At 50.8% G+C, this 19461-nt stretch overlaps 1 protein-coding gene across 13 annotated transcripts in view; it reads right to left on the bottom strand.

Moving 5' to 3' along the window:
* Positions 1-19461, bottom strand: part of ANK1 (ankyrin 1) — a 207011-nt gene that overhangs the window by 59956 nt on the left and 127594 nt on the right. For all 13 annotated transcript variants that reach the window (XM_045994143.1, XM_045994157.1, XM_045994165.1 and 10 more), the window contains exons 3-11: positions 11711-11809; positions 7747-7845; positions 7121-7219; positions 5976-6161; positions 4845-4943; positions 4282-4380; positions 3877-3975; positions 1627-1824; positions 182-280 (exon numbers count right to left, since the gene is read on the bottom strand). In XM_045994143.1, the coding sequence (XP_045850099.1) occupies positions 182-280; positions 1627-1824; positions 3877-3975; positions 4282-4380; positions 4845-4943; positions 5976-6161; positions 7121-7219; positions 7747-7845; positions 11711-11809 (1077 nt within the window). The remainder of the gene's footprint in view (positions 1-181; positions 281-1626; positions 1825-3876; positions 3976-4281; positions 4381-4844; positions 4944-5975; positions 6162-7120; positions 7220-7746; positions 7846-11710; positions 11810-19461) is intronic.

Below are 19461 nucleotides of genomic sequence, written 5' to 3'. Positions count from 1 at the left end.
AGACACACAGTTCCCTTGTCTCAGTCACCCAATGTGTTCCTTCAAGCAGTCTGAACTCGCGCGCGCACACACACACACACAGTCCTGCAGTCATGCGTAGCTAAAAAGAACAACTCTCCAGAAAGCTGTTGGAGGAAGACCATGGGCAGCGAGCCTCTGCCCGTTTGTGGGGTTCTCCTACCTCAGTAACAGCGTCAATGGAGGCCCCTGTCTTCAGCAGCAGATCCATGACACGGATGTGGTTCTTCTTGCAGGCGATATGTAAGGGGGTGAAGCCATTCTGCGGCCCCACACATAGGGAGACAGACAAGCAGGAACTTACAATACGAGCCTGAGGGGCCCCCAAACCGCCTCTGTCCACTGCCCCTGCCTGGACGGTTGGCTACTGCCCGTCACCTGAGAGGCCGGCAGCTCCCACTTTCTGCACCAAACACATTCCTGAAGAAGTTGTTCATAAACCCTTTTTTTTCTTTTAAATTAATCATATTTTTGGAGGCGCTAAAAGGGGCTGCTGTTTTCAGTTTCCTTCAGGGGAAACTGGCAATCAAGAGCACTTTTTGTGAAGCAAATCCTGTTTCCTCTCCCCTGAAACCATGGATCATTTTTAGTAAAGTGGATTTCGGGATAGCAGCTCTGCGGGGATTTTTATTTGTTTATTTCTGTCTGTTTTTTTCCCAGGGCTTTACTCCCACAGGCCGGGGTTCCCCAAGTTGGGGGAGGGGATCTTGTCACACCCCTCCCCCTGCCCCACGGCATTTGGCAATGTCTGGAGACACTGCTGATTGTCATCACCAGTGGAGAAGGAGATCAACCCCGGGGGAGGAGGGGCAAGGATGCCGCTAAACGTCCTACCAGGCAGATCAGACCCAAAAATGACAACTGAGAAATGCCCCCGCTCTCCCAGAATCGTCTCTGGCGTGTGGCAAGAGCTCAGTGAAAGCTTTCTGAATGAAGGAGCTACCCTTGCAAGACCTGGAATCTCCCCTGTCTTCTGAAGTCTCCCTGTGGGAGTAGGCAGAGAGGAGATGGCGGTCAAGGCCATGCTCTGTGCAGAGCTCTGGCCCCACCAGATCCCCGACCCTGCCCTTGGAACGCCCGGCCTGGAGCAAGAGGGAGAGGACTCCCAGTCCCAGGAGGGAACTCGCTTTAGGCAAGAACTCCTTTCTAGACCAGCACTAGGAACACTCTACACCTGGGAGCAGAGGAAGGATGCTTAGCTCGGCCCATGTCATTCGGCCACCGAAGTAGATAAAAAAGCCAGGCAGCCTAGAAGGAATCACTGTACTGCAACCCCACGCTGACCTAGAGGGAGCGGCGCCCCAACCCACACACATACCACGGACACTGCTTCTTAATGAGGTCTCCTGGGCCTGATCCCCCTCCCCCCACTCCTGACCTCAGCCTGTCATCAGGGTGCCGAATGAGGAGTGGAAAGTTTACCATCCTGCCTCTGTGCTGCCATGTCCCCCAGGCCCTAGCCGGTGCCACCACCTTCCGGGCCCTAGCCTTGGGGGTACCTCTAGTCACCGACATGTGCCCTTCCCACCAGGCTCAGCCATGCGGCTCTGGTCCTGCTTCCCTTGGCCTTTGCCCCTCTGACACCGTCTCTAATAGCCTCCCACTCACCAGGGCTCTGGAATTTGGTTTGGCTCCTTTATCCAAAAGGACCTTGGCTACTCTGTGATGGCCGCAGTGGGCTGCCACATGGAGGGGGGTCAGATGGTCCAGGGTGATGTCATCTATCTCTGCGTTGTATTGCAATAGAAGTCGGACACAGTCAAGGTGGTCTCCCTGAGCCGCCATATGAATGGGGGATAAGCCATTCTGGGAGAAGAGAGAGAAATAAGCAAGTTGCAAAGGAAATGAACACAAAAATTCAAGGCAATGATTCCAACCTCACGTCCTTCTTCTTCCCTACACGATGTTTCCATGTGGCCCTGGCGCTCCTGCCGGGCTCTGATTACACTCCCCACCTCATCAAATCCTCCAAGCCAGCTCCAGTCAGGCCGACGTCTTCCGGGAACCCGTCCCTGACCACCCGAGACTTCTGTGGGCTTTTCTTTATCCGTCCCATTCACGCGGACACTCCTCATGGACTTGCTGAATTGTGTCTGTAATTAACTCGTCAGGAGCATGTCTCCACACTTCTCAGCCTCTTCAGATCAGTGACCGTGCCTTCCATCTCTCACAGACCCCACAATCCCCATACCAGCACGAGACACACAAGCAGCTCATTTATGTGCTTCTGAATGAACGAATGACCACAACATAGAACTTGGATCTAGAGCCCTCTGTTCTTCACTCCTAACACACACACACACACACACACACACACATCACTTAAACAACTTCATTAAGGACTTTCACTCTTCCTTAGGTAGCAATCTCTTAAAAAACAACAACAACAACAAAAAGCCAACATTAAAAACAAAGGAGACTCTTCACTCAATCCTTCACACATTAATTCAACAAATATTTACTAAGTGATTAATGAGCACCAGGTATGGGTTAAACTCTGGAGAAACAAAAGAAAACAGACATAATCCCTGGCTGAAGGAAGCTTGGGCACCCACAGCAAAAGAGGTGGAAACAGATACATTGTTGCCATTCTGTGCTTTAACAGCAGGGAAGGCAAGATCAAAGCACAGAGGTCCACTGGAGGGTAGCGTTTCCAGGAGGGAGGATGGGGAGGAAAGGCTTTCAGGAGGAGGTGGCCCAGAGCTAGGACTTCTCTAGGAAGACAGAAAAGGAAGAATCTCTTAGCAAAGGGAGCAGTGCAGACTGGATCACAGAGGCAGCGATCCTTCAGGAACTTGGGGAGCTTCACCTATGCAGTTAGAAGTGCAGGAGGGCCAAGCCTGACGGGGGCACGGAGCTGGGCTCCGGGGAAGGCAGCAGCAGCATCAAGACAGTGAGCTCAGGCACTGGGATGTTAGCTTTCAGAAAGGGAGCATGAAAAGATTTTCAGCAAGGGAGACACACAACCAGGCTGCATGACAGCTAGTATCTGTGTTACGGGTTGAATTGTGTCATCTCAAAATTCACATGTTCAAGTCCTAATCCCAGGTACTCAGGACGTGACGTTATTTGGAAATCCGGTCACTGCAGATGTCAGTTACGATGAGGTCTTTCATGGGGGCCCGAATACGGTATGAGTACTGTCCTCATAGAAAGGAGAAGTTTGGACACAGACACTCACACACAGAAACCACACCATGTGGACAGGAAGACAGAGGTCAGGGTGATGCCAAAGCGATGCCAAAGATGGCCAGCAACCACTGGACGCCAGGAGAGAGGCTTAGAACAGATTCCCCTCACAACCTCTGAAGGTACCAGGCCTACTGACCCTGCTCTCAGATTCCCAGCTTCTAGAACGGTGGGATGATGGGCTGCTGTGGTTCAAGCCATCCAGCATGAGGCACTTTGCTACCCCAGCTCTAGCAAGCTAAGCATTAGCTGTCACTCAGAGACTGACACAAAGGTCATGCCATACTTCCCAACGCTCAGTGAAGACTGATCCGCTGCCTGTACTTGTAAATAAAGTTTTATAGGAATATGACGGTTAGTTTGCATATTATCCATGGCTGCCCTCCTACTACAGTGGCAGAGTTAAATTGTTGCAACAAAGATCATGGCTTGCAGAGTCTAAAAATATTGACTGTACGGCCCTTTAGAGAAAAAGAGGGCCATGCCCGATCTGGCTAATGATTAGAGCTATAACGAGTGTCTCCCGTGCGACAGGCATTGGGGTACACAACACGCTGGTTCAGTTAGTAGTATTAGCATCTCTGTTTTCTAGAGATGGGATTCGATCCTGGGTGGGCCTGACCTGGAGCCCTGCCAAAAGGATGCTCCTCACGGAAGGGAAGCACGAACCTTGGTTTTGGCTTGGATGGGTGCCCCGTGGTCCAGTAGGATCTCTGAGATTCGCACGTGCCCATTCCGAGCTGCACAGTGGAGAGGTGTCAATTCATCCTTTAAAAGATAGAGTCCAAAAGAGAAAGCCCCGAAGGCACCTATGAGCCACTGCAGAGAAGACTGCCCCCGGTACCGCTGCAGCCACAAGAAGCTCAGATGTTTCCTTCAGGACCAGCTTGGCTCCAACACAGCCCGTTGTGTCTCCTGCTGCCTCTTGGCTCCCGCCATGGCTGTTTCAAATGGCCAGGGGCCCACCACTCACTGGCCATGAGAGGCCATCAGCGGGCCATCACAGAGCCGGGGGGACTCTGGAAGGCAGAACTCCCTCCCCCCGGCCTTGCCACGGAGCTCACTGGCACCCACCTTGGTCCTTGTTTCTATCTGGGCCCCCCGGTCCAGCAGGAGCCGCACCATGATCACGTTCCCCCTGCGGGAGGCGATGTGCAGTGGCGTGATGCCGTTCTGGAAGGGGGAGGAACAGGAACCAGTCAGGCTGCGATGTCCTCCTCTCCAGGGCAGCGGCTCTGCACCCCATGCCCATGTCCCCCTAGCCCTATGGTGGCAGCAAAGCAGGAAGCCACTTTCAGCCTACTGGTAGGATGCTTCTGGCCTAGGAATGATCTCAAAACCTATGAGGACATGACGGCATCCTTGTTGATTGCCGCAATCGAGCCAAGCCCTATCTCCCAAGCCCTGTCATCACAACAGACTGGAAGAAAGCCCTGCCCTCCAGCCTTCCTCGAGAATGGACAAATGGAAACTGAGGAGCAGACAATCAGACACAAAACAAGGAGGAGCTTGAGAGACACCAGGGCTGTCTCACCCGGGGGCACTCGTGCCATGAGGAGGAAACCCAGGGTGTCACAGTGAGGGCCTGACAAGCCCAGAGCCCTGGCCCGAGCGCAGGCCCTGCTGGGGAGACTTACCTGGGGCGTGAAGTTGACACTGGCACCCCTGTTGAGGAGCAACTGGGCCACGTTGAGGTTCTCATAGTGAGCTGCGATGTGGAGGGGGGTGAATCCCGTCTGGGGCACAACAGAGGGGGACAACTTGTCACAAGTCATGCTCTGCCATTTCCACCTCAGAATAAGGACAGGGCTTCTGGAAATGTCAGCAGGGCCCGAGTACCCGAGATGGAAAGTTTTGCTGAAAGGGTCGAAGAATGCCTCATGGCAAGTCATATTCAAGTCTGGGTGCCACCTCTGAGGGCACCCCATTCTTTGTTTTATGGTTCCTGTGGACAAACCATGGACTAGCATTACCTCAAACTCAGCAGGGCCCACTCACGTGAATGGCTACTTATGAAGAAATGTTAATGAACGAATGAAAAGTGTTACGGGGGCCATGATCTTCACTCTAGAGATGGCTTCAGTCCCCTAAAAGGGAGTGGTGACTCAGCTGGCTGGCCAAAGGTGGCGCTTTTGACCCGTTGGAGGGTCATGGTCATCATTCTATCCCACAAACCTGAGAGCATGCCTGATCCGGTCAGCAGCTTTCTAGACAAAACCCAGCGACCATGGGCTGAAGGGACCATGTGAATAACTCAGGTGATCCACTCCCACTAGAGGAGCCCAAACTTACAGACAACAGACCAGCAGTGCCTCAAGACATCAGAGAGTGCACGGTCTAGGCCCCCAGGTAGCCCTCCCCATTCTCATCTCCTCACATAGGGACACCTCCCTTCCTCCACCAGGGATCCACCAGGAAAAGAGGGGGTGTAAATTCTAGAACACCACCTGCAAGCCTTAAAGTCCCACTCTGGCCAGTTTCACGCCAGCCTGCCCTGGATACTTTTCTGGGTGACCGGGAGCAACGGGAACCTTTCCTGCTCCACACCAAGCTCCTGTTCCTGGGTGTTCACTGGGGGGTTTGAAGCGGGGCTGCCCATGGGGGGGGGGGGCCCTCCAGGTCACTAGCGGGAACCTGAAGGTGCCGAGGGCGGGGGCTGGTGGTGCTCTGTGTGCTGGGCTGGGGCCGTCCCCGGTCGCAGGGCATTCTCGGGGCACGGCCAGGGGTGACCCCTGCGGCTCCGCAGCCCAGAGCTGAGCCGCCCTCACCTTGGAAAGCACGTCTGGGTTGGGGTCATTCTGCAGCAGCACCGCAGCCGTCCGCGTGTCATCGTTGCGCGCCGCAATGTGTAGGGCGGGTAGGCGCACTTTCCCCTTCGTCCCGTAGTTGATGAGGTGGGCCACCACGTTCTCATGGCCCTGCTGCAGAGCCACCGCGAGAGGCGTGAAGCCGTCCTGGCCACAGGAAAAGAGGAAAGCTCCATGTGCTCTGACCGCACCCACCCACTCACTGTCTGCCAGGCAGGACACACGCTTTCCTGCCTCAGGGCTCTTGCTCGGGACGGGCTCTCAGCCTGAAATGCCTCTCTTACCATTCAGAGCCTTCTGCATCTGTCAAGCTCCGTTTCAATGCTACCTCCTCCCAAAAGCCTATCTTGAACCCATTTTCTTCCTCCACAATCTCCCAGAGCCCAGAGCCATTCATTTTCCTTTATAACTTGTTCCCAGTCTGACTGAGTGCTCTGAGGGGTTTTTACTGTCCTGTTTCCCTGCCTACCCTCTCTATCACCCTTCAACATGGCAGAGGCTCATTCCTTTCTTCATTATACGAGGGTTAGTAACACGTAGCAAATGCTAGAAACTACGCCAGGCACTGAGGACTGGATCGTGAGCTACCGTGATCAATCTCCTTGGTTGTGCGCCGAGGGGCACAGGACCCCATGGCTGGTGAAGAAGAATGAGCAGAAAGACACGTGACTGTTGAGCATGACAATGTCCATTGTCAAGAGAAGCTTGGGCTCCATCTAGCTCAATTTCATCCTTTCGTCAATGACAAAACTCAGGACCAGAGCTGAAGTGACTCATGGTCTGTGGCCAGATCCTTCCTCATTAAGGTCCAGCCTTCAGTGGTGCTTAGTGTGGGAAGGACAAGCCTGAGTCTGGTGTTATTTCTCTGCTATGTGTCTGGGCATTCCTCAAGACCCATGACTCTGTCTCTTCCTCCCTCGGAGAGCCCGGCAGCGCCCAGGGTAGTGCAGTGAGCAGAAGGGAGAGAGCACACAATGACACTCCACACCAATTGTGACACAGGAAATCTTTGAAGCCATGTCCCAGGGATGCACACCCCCAACGGTGTCCTGCACCCGGGTGGGGGGGGGCATCCAGCAGGAAGGCTGTTTGCCCAAGGTACTTACTTCTGTGGCTACATTCTGATTAGCTCCATTTTCCAGTAAAAACTTAACCACTTCCAAGTGATTTTCTTGTGCTGCCATGTACAGGGGTGTAAAGCCTTTCTGTAGACCAAGAGTGAAAGTCATTAACATTCACCCACAAAATGAGAGATGCTAAACCCAGAGCAGAATCCTCTTGACCTGAGGAGAGCTCTGTCTTCATCCTATTTTCACCCAGCCCGCAGGGCCATGTCCCCCGCAACATCTCCGGTTGGAAAACCTCACTGATGCTTCGAAATGGTTTAGTGGGATTATTACAGAAGGCCACCAGGTGGGGGCGACACTCCATGGAAATCAGCCTCTTGCCACCAGACACACAGCGTCTATTTTCACTCCTTTCCTCTGAAGTCCCCGTATCCCACCCACCCCTAAACACGCTTTCTCTCCCCAAGCATGCCAGAGCTAGATAGATATATCATCGTTTGGCTGGTTTAACGAAACAGAGATGGGGGTCCACAATGATCAACCACCTCGTTCTTAGAACACACTTACAGTAGAAGCATGCAAACACGCACGGCCGATTAATCTAGACCATGTGCTCACAGTGTAACAGAAATGCAGGTGGAGAAGAAGGCCCAGGGGACCATTACCTGTGACTGGGCGTTGACATTGGCGCCATAGTTGACCAGCTCTCGGACCACCTCATCCTGACCAGCGAGGGCGGCGATGTGCAGAGCCGTGTTCCCTTTCTGAAACACATGGAGGAGAGGAAGCAGAGCAGGTTTCCCACCAGGCTGTCAATGGTGCTGTGACAGTCAAAGGTAAAGTCCTCATTAAGGGTACACTAATAAGGCTGTGTGTTGGGGTGGAGGACAGTGGGTTTTCTTTATGAGACAAAACGGGTAGATGACACCCATGAGTGCCTGACCCGTTATACACCTTGAAATAGTACTGAAAGCCCAGGGAGGAAAAGCCTTCCTGTTCTCCACACAGAAAACATGACGCTAAAGAACAAAGAAACCACTTTCCAACACCTAATCCGCCGCCCGCAGACGCAGCGTTCCGTCGTTCCGTCATCGGCTGACGGACAGTCAGCGTTCCTCAGGACACACACTGAAAGGTTTGCCCGACGAGCCGGCCCTCCGTGGACTTCCAGCTCCTCACAAGCTGTAACTCGGCAGGACCATGCGGAGCCCCCGCCAGGTCCCGGAGCTCTGGCGAAGGAGGCCAGCAGAGGCCGCCCGCAGGCTCAGCGCCCTTCCCTCGGAGCTGGGCCAAGGGGGACAGAGGAATGAGAGGCGAAGAGAAGGAAGGGCAGAAATACGCAAACGGGCTGGGGGCAGGTTCTGAGGGGGTGACTAGAACACTCAGATTTTCTTATCCAGATCCATTCTGGGTCTCTGACAACTGCTAGACGGGGTTCAGGTCTGGCAGGCTGCTTCCTGCCCGTCTCCCTCCTGCCTCCCAGATGTCCAGGGATGGGAACACAGGCACATTCTCTGACTCACCTACGTAACCCCCACTGGCACCCCAGCTCCGTGAGAGGCAGGCAGGACAGGAGTCTCCCCCTGACATCATCTGTCCACAGGGCAGGCGGGAGGAAATGGGACCTGTCTGGGCCCACTTGTCCCTGTGCTACTTAAGGAGCAGAGATCTCAAACAAACCCATCTTTTTGCAGTTCAGATGGCATCTAATTTACTAAACTACATAAACACTTGCTAATCCATCTCAGGCAACTCGAGCTCTGGCAAGTAGGGACTTCGGACTCAGTCCATGCAATGGACCCATCTGTCACTGGGAGAAGAAGAGCGTCCTCACCTGGGCGAACAGAGAGGTGCAGGCGCCAAGTTCGATGCCCCCCACTCGCACCCCACATGGCCACCGCTGCCCTTTGCACCCGCAGGTGGGAGAGGTAGCCCCACCGAGGGCACCAGGGGGCTGAGGGAGCTCAGGTCTTTGTTTCTAAACTGTGGACTGAATCAGGCAGGAGGGCCCTGCTCGTCGCCTCCCAAGCTTAGTCTTTTTGATTTCTCCTTAAATTCCATTGGATAAACCAAAGGGTTCTCCTCAAACATCTGTCAGAGAATAAGTGCCAGAAATGAAGGTATGGCTGCTGATTAATCACTTTTCATAGAAGTCTGAAGAGCTTACGTCTGGAGGCCTTGGCACCTGGGTCCGACTCTCTCACTGTACCAAGTGGGAGACCTTCTTGTTGGCTGTTGGCACCAGGACCTTCTCTAGAAATCAGGACTCTGATCTCCAAGTCTCCCCCTTCAGAAGGACGTGTGCTGTGCCCATTCATGCCTCCAATACACGCTGAACACATGTGTGTCAGGCGCCGGTCCAGGCGGGGGAGTATCGAGATGACAGACACTCGGGCTGCTTGCCCTCAAGAAACAACAATGTCAAGATGTTGCTTTCCATCTGCCCCTCTCTGCCTAAAATCACATGACATCAGAGTTCTCCTCACAGAAATCCATGCCAGGGGCAGTGGAGGGGGGCAGCTGGGCCCACATGGAAGCCTGGCCTATGCCACCTTCCGGATCTGGGCTGAGGGCAGCACGGGTGGTGGGTAAGAGCAAAGAGGAGACCGTGGGAAACAGACCCTCCACCTACACACAAAGGCACACAGTGTGGGGTGCAAGAGGGCCCCTGGCCTGGGGTGAGGATTCCCAGGGCAAGGAGGTGGAGCCGTTTTCTCCACCCCTCCCCCTGCATGCAGGAACATACCCTCGAAGAAGAAAAAAAAATTTCTTAGCTACATGTGATCCACAAAGACCCACTCTGTCCCCTGGCTGGGTGTCCTGGAGCTCCTGGAAGGGATGCGGCTGGGGCAGGTGCCCCGCACACTCAGGCAGGGAGATGGGGGGGGTTTCTCCCTCTCCACCAGCCGAGAGGCTGAGCACAGGCCCCTGCGAGGCAGAGACGGGAGGATGGGACCAGGATGCTTTTGTTTTGTGCTTTTAAAATTTCTAAGCACAGTTTAGGAAACTATATTGGTTTTGGCTTTTTTACTCTTGTCTTTTTTTAATCTTTCTTATGCTTGCGAGACCCATTAGAATTCCCCAATCTGCTATGACTCTTGCTCAGCCCACGGTTTCTGCCTCACCTTTTTTCCTCCCTCTGTGTGGCATTCAGAAACCACGCTGCCTTACAAAATGTCTATAAATAACAAAGACACACCAAGCGTTCGCTTGCAAAATAACAATCAGAGGGGAAATTCGGCAAGAGCGAAAACTCCAAGGCGCCCTGTTCACGTGGCTCTTGGGGCCGCGCCAGGGAAGAGGAGCCTGCAGATGGCGCGCTGCTGGCGGCCAGGTCCGTGGGAGCGCCAGAAGGAAAACTAACTGCATCCCCTTCGTCCACAGAAGAAGGGTGGAAACAACTGATACTTGTCAGGGGGAAAAAAAAGTGCCTCACAGACGTGGAGAAAGAACAACTCTTGTCTCTTTCACCGGCAAGATCGCATGAAAATTACATGACATGACACAACGTGAAAATCACAGAATTTTACTGCCAGGGATGACTGCACCTTCCTAATGTTTTGGTAATGCACTTCATAACCATTCTACCTGTGGTCCACCTGTCATTCTTCCAGCTCTCCGCTCGAGAGGTGGCAAATACGCTTGCCGCCTGGAGCGGAGATTGAGGCTGGGCGTGAGACCACCGTGGGTACGGAACAGCAGATGGAAAGAAAGAGGCCAGCAGGACAAAGCCAAGAGGAAAACCTTGGGAAGTAACCGGGAAGGACGAGAAAAGGAAGCAGTACTCGAGTCAGCAGAGAGAGGTGGTTTTTGTGTGTCGTTTTGTTTTGAAGTATCGGCGGCGGCATCTTGCTCGCTAAGCAAACAGGATGGATGGATGTAAGAAATAAAACCTATTTTGCAACCTGTAGCTGCCTGATTTCATGACTGTCGTTTCTGGGCTTACGTCACTGGAGCTAAGGGGAAGAGTATGTCGGTGTGGGGGCTGTGACGTCCGCCCTTGCTCAGTGCCCCCTGATAGGAGAAGAGAATGCTGTTCAGGGTCATCAGTCAGGGGAGGAAATAAGTGTGGAGCTGACCAACTAGATTGCTGGAGAAGGGTAACTGCGAGGGTCTGGCCCTCTTCTTCCATCCTCAGTAGCAACACAGCCACCAATATTTGCTGATGCCTGTTCGTTTGTCATCTGAATCCTGAAACCAAGTATTGCCACCCCCACTTTACAGATGAGGGAATTGAGACTTCTCACTAGCTAAGCTACCCAAAGTCACAGAGCATGAAGTAGTTCTTCTGGGATCTGGACCCCAGGCACCTGACTGTGGGGCTTCCAGTGTTCTTAGCCCCTGTAGGAGTCAGAGACCCCAAGAAAACAGAAAGTCACCAAAAGGATTCTATTTCTAGGTGCATAATCTGGCAAGAAGGATAAAGTAAAAGCCCACTGACTCTTTGTGGAAATAGGGTCCTGTGCTTTTTGGGTAATTTCACGGATACCTAGAACTAGGAAGCGATGGGAAGGACAAGAGAAATTCAGAAGCACTCTTGGATTTCTCTCAAGTTTGGGACAAGACAAGAGGGATCCCCCCCACACTTGAATTATCAATGAAAAGCTCCCCACTCCCTAAGAGACATACCTTGGTTGTTGTTTCTAGAATGATTTCTTTGTGCAGAAGTTCAACCACCATCTTCACGTGGCCTTCTTTAGAGGCCAGGTGCAAGCCGTTCAGCCCATTCTGTAAAGAGCAGAGAGGCAGGAAGAGTGGTTAGGGGAGTGGTTAGGGGACTATACATTCTGCTGTTCCAGCGGCTGAGATGAGGCCATTTCCCTGTGAAGCGGTGTGTGACGGGTGGGAAGGGAAGGACGGGAGGGGCCCTGAGTGGTGCTGGTCTAGCCTCTCCAAGCTCTTTTCTGCAGAAGCCCCAGATAACAGGAAGGCAGCGCGATAACAAGACCATCTCTCCCTGGATTCATCTCCATCTTCAGTGTGGGGAAGCTCTCACTAAGGCAGTGGGTGACCTTGAAATTCAGATCTTGGCCACGCTTTTGGCGACCACTTCATGGAAGTGCTGTAGCTTCAGCCCCCTGGTTAATTTTCATGGCACCAACCAGTAAAAGCAAAGGAGCAACACCAGTGTATCTTAAACACTTGCAGAGATAAGTGCATATTTAGTAACAACAATGGCAAAAAAGCGCCAAAAACATTCTGAAATAAGCTTTGAAGAATTAAATACCACCAACCACCCAGCTATGTGATTTCTTCGACAGACCAATCAGTATTAAAATAGCCCCTTGGCCACCTTGACCTTTCAAATGTGGTCAAAGCTTGTCTGACAGTTCAGTTGTGGGGTATGGGGTGGGGAGAACCAAACTGTCCACGCCCAGTGGGCAGTCCACAGGAGCAGCACTCTCCCTAACCATTGAAAGTTCCAGCTGTACGTGGCAAGGTTTGAGAGAAGGGTTTACTTGGCACGCTGGCATGTCCTGTCTTCTGATCCTTGCACTTAAGATGCCTGGAATCTTCTTGGCAAAAGCTGACTTCGGAGAGTGTGACTTAGAGCCATGCATAATTCCGACAATATGATGGAATTCATTTCGCTTCCAGTGACGAGCAGATCTCGGTTCCGTATGGAAGATGATGTTAGTCAATCAGCACTGCCCCTATCCTACTGCTGTGTTTTTTTCCTCCTCCTCCTTGCCCACCAGCCAGTCCCCCCTCTTCTCCCATTCCTTCCTGTCTCCTGCTTCAGTCAATGCTGTTCTAGCACGTTGCCTTGCAGGGGCTGCCCCGCAGCCACTGCAGGCTCTGGCTAATGGACAAACCCTGCCACCACAGCGGGAGGGGCGGCTCCTGCAGCCCCACCCACCATGGGCCCCTGAAATCCCCCCCTCCGTGACCCACGAATGCTCACACCGAGGTATTTTATTCCTTGCCCTGGACCCCACCTCTAAAACTCTGTTTACACTGGGGCCTTGAAGACGTTCCTGGGTGGCAGAGAAAAGAGGAGGTGGGCCCCTCGTTTCCATTCAATTGGTCCCCCGCACCCCCAGACATGCAGAGTGCCATGGGCCAAATCTCTGCATGTCAGCACAGCCAGCGTGATAGGGGGTGTTTGTGGGGGGGGGGGGCGATAGGAGGGCCCTCTTAGGCAGCATATGCAAATGCCTAGAAATTACCGTGAGATGATTTCCTCTTGCAGACTGTGCACACCATTAAAGGCAGTGTCCAAAGCGGTGTGAATTATTCACACCCTGGTGTGAACGGGCTTATCGGATAAAGGCTGGGTCCCTGTCAGGTTTGATAATGGACAGTGATCTGTGAGACAGTGATCTGTGAGAACAGGAAGCTGGGGGAGGGAGAAGAACACTGGGTGGCAGCAAAGCAGTTCTCCTCAAATCAATTTGCAAAACACAAATGCGCTGAAAAGCAATCTGTCCAGGGATGGGGGCTCTGGAAGCCTGGAGCCCTTCTCTGCAGCTTCCAGCTCTCGGCTTTACGCCGGGGCCGGTCCGCGCAGGAGCCCCTCCTTCCTCCTGGAGCAGTACGCTCTGCCAGCCTCTCTTGAAACCCAGCAGTGTTCTGGAAGATTCCCTGTGATTGCTCAGGACTCGCGCTGGTGTTTGCAGCTGCTGCAGTGTGCTTCCCGTAGGGGATTGGGCTGTGGCGGCAGGGAGAGTGGCATGGTGCTGCCTGGTCCCTTCCCATGAGCAGTCGCGGTTCCCGAATGCCTCAAAGCTGGGGAGTTTGCAAGTCAACAAGGAAAACACCTAAGTGGACAGCCGATGATCCGGGCTGTCTGTCCCTGCTCTCTCGAGCCCATGTCAGCATCTCCAACCAGAAGGATTCTAGACGTCCTGTCTGCCCAGAGAATGGAGTGGAACAGGCTGTCGGGATCCCGGAATGCTGAGGAAATCAAGGTCGGGGGTAGTCAAATGAGCAGCCAAGGTCACACACCTTTTCTAGAGCATAGCCACATAGAAAACAAATCTGGATTTCCCAAGGGGAAAAAAAGGGCTTGGGGTTTTTTGGTGGTGGTGGTTTTAGTTGTTGTTTTCGCCCCTAGGAACTAGTATGTTTCCATCAGAGGATAAAAGCCCATTTCTCCTTGTTTTGCTCACCCAGCAGCTCAGAATGAACCCTCAGTCACAATCACTTATCCGGGTCTGGTCACGGCCACTCTAGTTTGATATCCAAGATTTTATTCCTTGCCCTGGTCCACAGAAAGTCCCTCTGTAGGGACTGCATCCCAGGCCTCCCACTAAAAGCTACACTCTTGGCAGGAGGCAGCCATAGAAAAGGGACCATTGCAATAGATCACTATCTTAAATTGTGACTCAGCTTCCCTCCCAGACCCTGGATCAAAGTCCTCTTTCTTCCTTATTACTTTATATTTTTCTGACCCTATTTTTTATTTGTTTGTTTGCTTTCAACGTGGTCACCCTAAGTCACCTCTGAGTCTATCACTGTGGTGATATGAATCCAAGCCCCACTGGGCATAGCTGTCACACACAAGGTGCCTGTGACATGCATGGGAGATATGCACAAAGGCCCAGAACTTATCACAGAATAAGAGCCACGGAACACAGCTGGACCAAATGCTTGTCTCAGCTGCTCTCGGAGTCCCAGCAGTTACCTAATGAAAGCATTTCCTTAATCCAATTCAGACAAAAGTTACTGAGAACCTATTCCATGCCTGACACCACACTAGAAAGGAATACGATGCAGACCCTTATCCTTGAAGATCTCAATTTAGTAGAGGCAACAGATGCATAAAAAATAAGTGTGAGATAATGTGAAAATGCCCAAAATGGCACGCATGAGATGAGAAGCAGCACAGAGGAAAAAAGAGCTGCTCTGCCAAGAGGGTCAGGAAATCTCCCTGGAGGCTTGTTCAAGGAAGCCTGTGCACGGGAAGGGATACAAGTTCATTAACAACGGCGAGATGAGAAGCTGTTTCTGAGTTTAAATTCTAAACCCATGAGCTAAGGTAAAAGTAAAAAAAAAAAAGAAAAGAAAAAGAAAAGAAAAAGGTAAGAGTGTGGCAGTAAATGCTTCAGGTAAATTAGAAGCTGGAAAGCAAAGCAGTAACTACTTGTGGCCACTTTTTAACCACACGCCTTCCTTGGGAAAACACTAGCTTGCCAGATCCCTCTTCCTAAAAACTCCTCCTTCCGGATCTCCAATTACATGTACATTTGGTTAACTGACGTCGCCCCACAGCCCTTGGCTGCTCAGTTCTGTTTTCTCTTTGCCTACTCTTTTTATTCTGTTGTGTCAATTTTGATTATTTTCATGGACTTTTCTTCAAGTTCTCTGATGTCTTCCTCATCTGTGTCCAAACTACTGATGAGCCTATCAAAGAAACTCTTTATCACCAAGAAACCAGTTTTTAAAATTTCTAGCATTTCATTTGATTCTTTCTTACACTGTCCATCCCTCTGCTAAAATTGTTCAGCTGTTCATGAATGTTGTTCACCTTTCCTACTAGATCCTTTAACACATTAATCACCGCTGTTGTGAAGACCATCCGATTGTTCCAATATCTCATCTCTGAGTCTGCTTCTGTTAATTGCTTTGCCTTCTGACAAAGGTTTTGTTTTCTTCTTATGTATGTGTATGGGTGTGTGTGTGTGTGTGTGCACGCACGCGTGTGTATTGACTTAGGTTAGTTGACTTGGGTTTGAGTTTTGCTATCTTCAGTGCACTACAGCCTTCAAATTCCTCTAGATGGAGGCATCTGGTATCATAAGCTTAGAGTAGGAGCAAGGATGCTGGAGGGATTCCTGTGTTCCTGATCTCCCTTCAGCTATCAGCCAGCCAGCATGGCCGTACCTCAGTTGGGGTCCTTCTCCATGCTTCTGCACCCCTTCCAGCAGTAATATGCTCTTTCTTGTTCTGGGGTAGGGAGGGAAGCAGGAAAGCTCTCCTTTGTTTTGACCTAGACTTAGTGTTACAAACAATACCACAAAAGGTCTTGAACCTGGACCTCAAAGGGGCGTGGGGATTCTCATTTTAAGCATTCTCTCCCCTCATCTCTGTGGCAGGAAGACCTACCTCGTCTTTGTACTTGGTCTTGGGTGGGAGTTTCTTGCTCCTCCTCCAGCAGTAGCAGAACTCTTTTCATTATTAGTACACAACCATTTGGGGACCAGCATCATCTCCTGCCCTCCCTTAGGTGAAAGGGGATTTTGCTTCTACCGTTCCTACAGCACCGCTGGGTCTTCGCTGTGTCCTGGGGCCAAGGTAGTTTGTTTCTATTCCTGGCCCTGAAGAATGGATTTTCACTTATGGTCTGAAGGTCAGAGTGTTTGTTTTTGCTTCACATGAGGGAAGGATCCTGGGAAGCAGGCAAGGCTTTTTCTGTTCCTGCCTCTACCTCTGCCTCCAAAGCCACCAAGTGCTTCCTATATTCCTTTGCCATCCTGGGAGACTCTCTGGTCTCCTGAAATATCCCAATATTTCTCATGAACACCTACCGGAGGCCTGTGGTTCCAGAAACACTGCAGCTCACAATGACCTTTAAGAATTTGTTCAGATTTTGGCTTGTATAACAGCTGCTTCTTTTTCCCGTACTCTGCCACAGCTGAAATGGTAGACCTCTCTTTGGAGGGGCTCACCCCTCTTCGGAATTCAGTTAACTTGGTTGCACAGTTTGATCTCAAGTCTTCTGAAGGGCTCAGGACGAATTACAATTTTGTAGATTTTCCAGGTCTTTCTCATTGATAGGGCAGGAACGATGTCTTAGAAGCTCTTTACATCCTACATACTCCCTATAATGAGCCTTTAAGGACAACTACCCCCATATGATCTCATTTCCGATGGTCCTAATAGAGCAGACAACACGTTTATGATCTTGTTTGGCAAAAGCATTCACGCCAAGCATACACACCTGGAGTTTTTCATCTGCCTTTGCTCTTTTTCAGGTAAAATGTCAATTTAGAGGATTTTTCTGAGAAGCAGTCTGTCCAACAGGAGGGGGAGGAGTTCTCAGCTAGGCTGTGTTTCTTTTAACATTTTTAAGAGGAAGGGAAAAAAAAATCACATTCAGCCTGAATGATTTAATTTGGAGTATTTTCTTGTACCAACTGTGAGAAATTCCATTGGCAAAATACACAATTCCAGACATTTGTTCTCAGTAAATTGTTCCTCTGTTTAGCATCTCTGATTGCCCCAATTACACTAATTGATTTCTAAATGTACAAATACAGTAGACATGTCACAAGGAATTTAACTCTTCTCCTGTCCAATGCAGAGGATTTTTTAAAAGATTTTATTTATTTATTTGTCAGAGAGAGGGAGAGAAAGCACATAAGCAGGGTAGAAGGGGTGAGACGGACAGAGGGAGAAGCAGGCTCCCCGCTGAGCAGGGAACACAATGCAGGACTCGATCCCAGGACTCTGGAATCATGACCTGAGCCAAAGGCAGATGCCCAACCGATGGAGCTACCCAGGCATCCTGCAGAGGATGATTTCAAATAGAAAAGCTATGATGTCCTGGGCTGCTACATCTCTCTGAAAAGTATAAGAACATCTCAAAAGCTGCTGCTTACTTTCCCATGTGGACTCACAACCCTTCCACTTCCTTTTCTCACAGCTGTTAATTTTACCCACAAATACGGCTCCCCCCACCACCACCACACTGAGCAGGCAGCCCCAGGTTGTGCCCTGAGGACCTGGAGGCCCACCTCCTCCCCCCACACCCACATGTTCTGAAACGTATTATTTCAGTCCCCCATCCTCTTTCTTGAGCCAAGCAGTGTGTTTCTAGAGGACTTAAGCTAACACGCTAAGGTAGTATCCAGAAAGCATGACCTTCTTTATTCATGAACACCTACTGGTTCAGGTCATCAAATTCGTTAGCTGCCAGCCAGCCAGGCCCAGGGGCAATGGAGCACTGGCCAGGAGAAGTTTTGATGGGAAAGGAAAGGACCAGAGTCTTGGGAAGAATAGCCAAGGGCAGTGGTAGACAAAGGCAAGAAGTCCGAGGGCCCCGAAATGAACAAAAAGAGGGGTGGGGAAGAAGGGCTTCTAAGTAACACTGCCTTCATGAGGCACTCCCCTTTACTCATGTGATCAGTAAAGGTTATTGGTTAATGGTTAACATCTCGTCAATTGGTCAATCAGAAGATCTTGCCCATAATAAGGACAAGGGTATACAGAGAGAGGGTCATACACCTAGGTCTTTACACTCACTGTCCCACTTTCCTATTCAGTCTGGGTTCTCTATTAGTTTGTTCTATCTGTCCAAAGAAGATCAGGATTCAACCCTATGTTACAGAAGTTTAATTCTCCAAATAAAACCCACTTGTACACTTGTGACTTCTAACTGCTCTATTGTCGATCCCTATTTGTGGAGCAAGATCACTGACATTATATATTGGGAAGTCTGCAGCCCTAAAACAGGACAGGAAATAAGAATCTAAACAGGGCCTGTGGAGGAGAAAAAAGGATCACCATTCCTACTCCAAATCCTGAGACTGATGAGAAAGAAAGCAGAAGGGAGGAAAGAAAAGCAGACTATGGAAACGAGAGGCGGAGACGATGAGGACCAAACGAGATGGTAGAAAAGGAAAGAGGGGGTGACTATCACTACAGACTGACTACATGAGAAAGTGAATGAAGCTGCTGGCCAAAAAAATCACTGGAACACTATAAATTTTGATTCCTTTCCCTAAATTGCCTGCATTAAATTTTCAGCCAAAACAGAAATGAGATAAAAAATGAATGGGAGTTTTCCCACCTTCCCTTCTGTTCCTTTTTCCTTCCCACCCCTCCCAGCTCAGAGACTTCAGCGTCTGAAGAAGCAGGAACCAGAAATGGTGCCCTGCAGAGGTGCGGGAGGCAGTGTGTCTGCTCTAAGAAGTTGGGAGATTGTTGCCCTGAGCAAAAATATCAATATATGGAGGATGATGCTATCAATGGGAGTCAGGTTTCTCACTGTCTGAAGGGGTTTATAAACGTGGAAAGAGGAAGGCCTAGTAAAAACTCTGAGGTCTTGGTCTAGACCTAAGTACTGGCATGATCTCACAGATTTAAAAAGAAGACAGATGCAGAACTAGATCTGCACATGACAACCAGTAGCAATGAGTGCATCAAGTGACTGGATTTTGGTGTCTAAATACCATCCTCCACTAAAAGGAACCTTGGAAAAGTGGCAGATCCAAGGCCGGGGCAGGGAAAGTTCAAAACCACCCTGGGACAACAGGGGCCAGAAAGGAAGGAAATGCTCAAAGAGTGATGAGGGCATGTTAAAGAACAAAGAAGCCCGCCTATTGAGAGCATCTCCACTGGTCTCATTTGGACTTGAACATCAAAATAAATCATGAGAGTATTGTTTATAACCCATCTAATAAAACAGGAGCCCATGAATCTGCACAGGTATAAAC

This window comes from Meles meles, chromosome 2, assembly GCF_922984935.1.
Source record: "Meles meles chromosome 2, mMelMel3.1 paternal haplotype, whole genome shotgun sequence".
In the NCBI taxonomy this organism is placed as follows: domain Eukaryota; kingdom Metazoa; phylum Chordata; class Mammalia; order Carnivora; family Mustelidae; genus Meles; species Meles meles.
The sequence above is the reverse complement of the archived record's forward strand: the minus strand, read 5'-3'. Positions and strand labels throughout refer to the sequence as shown.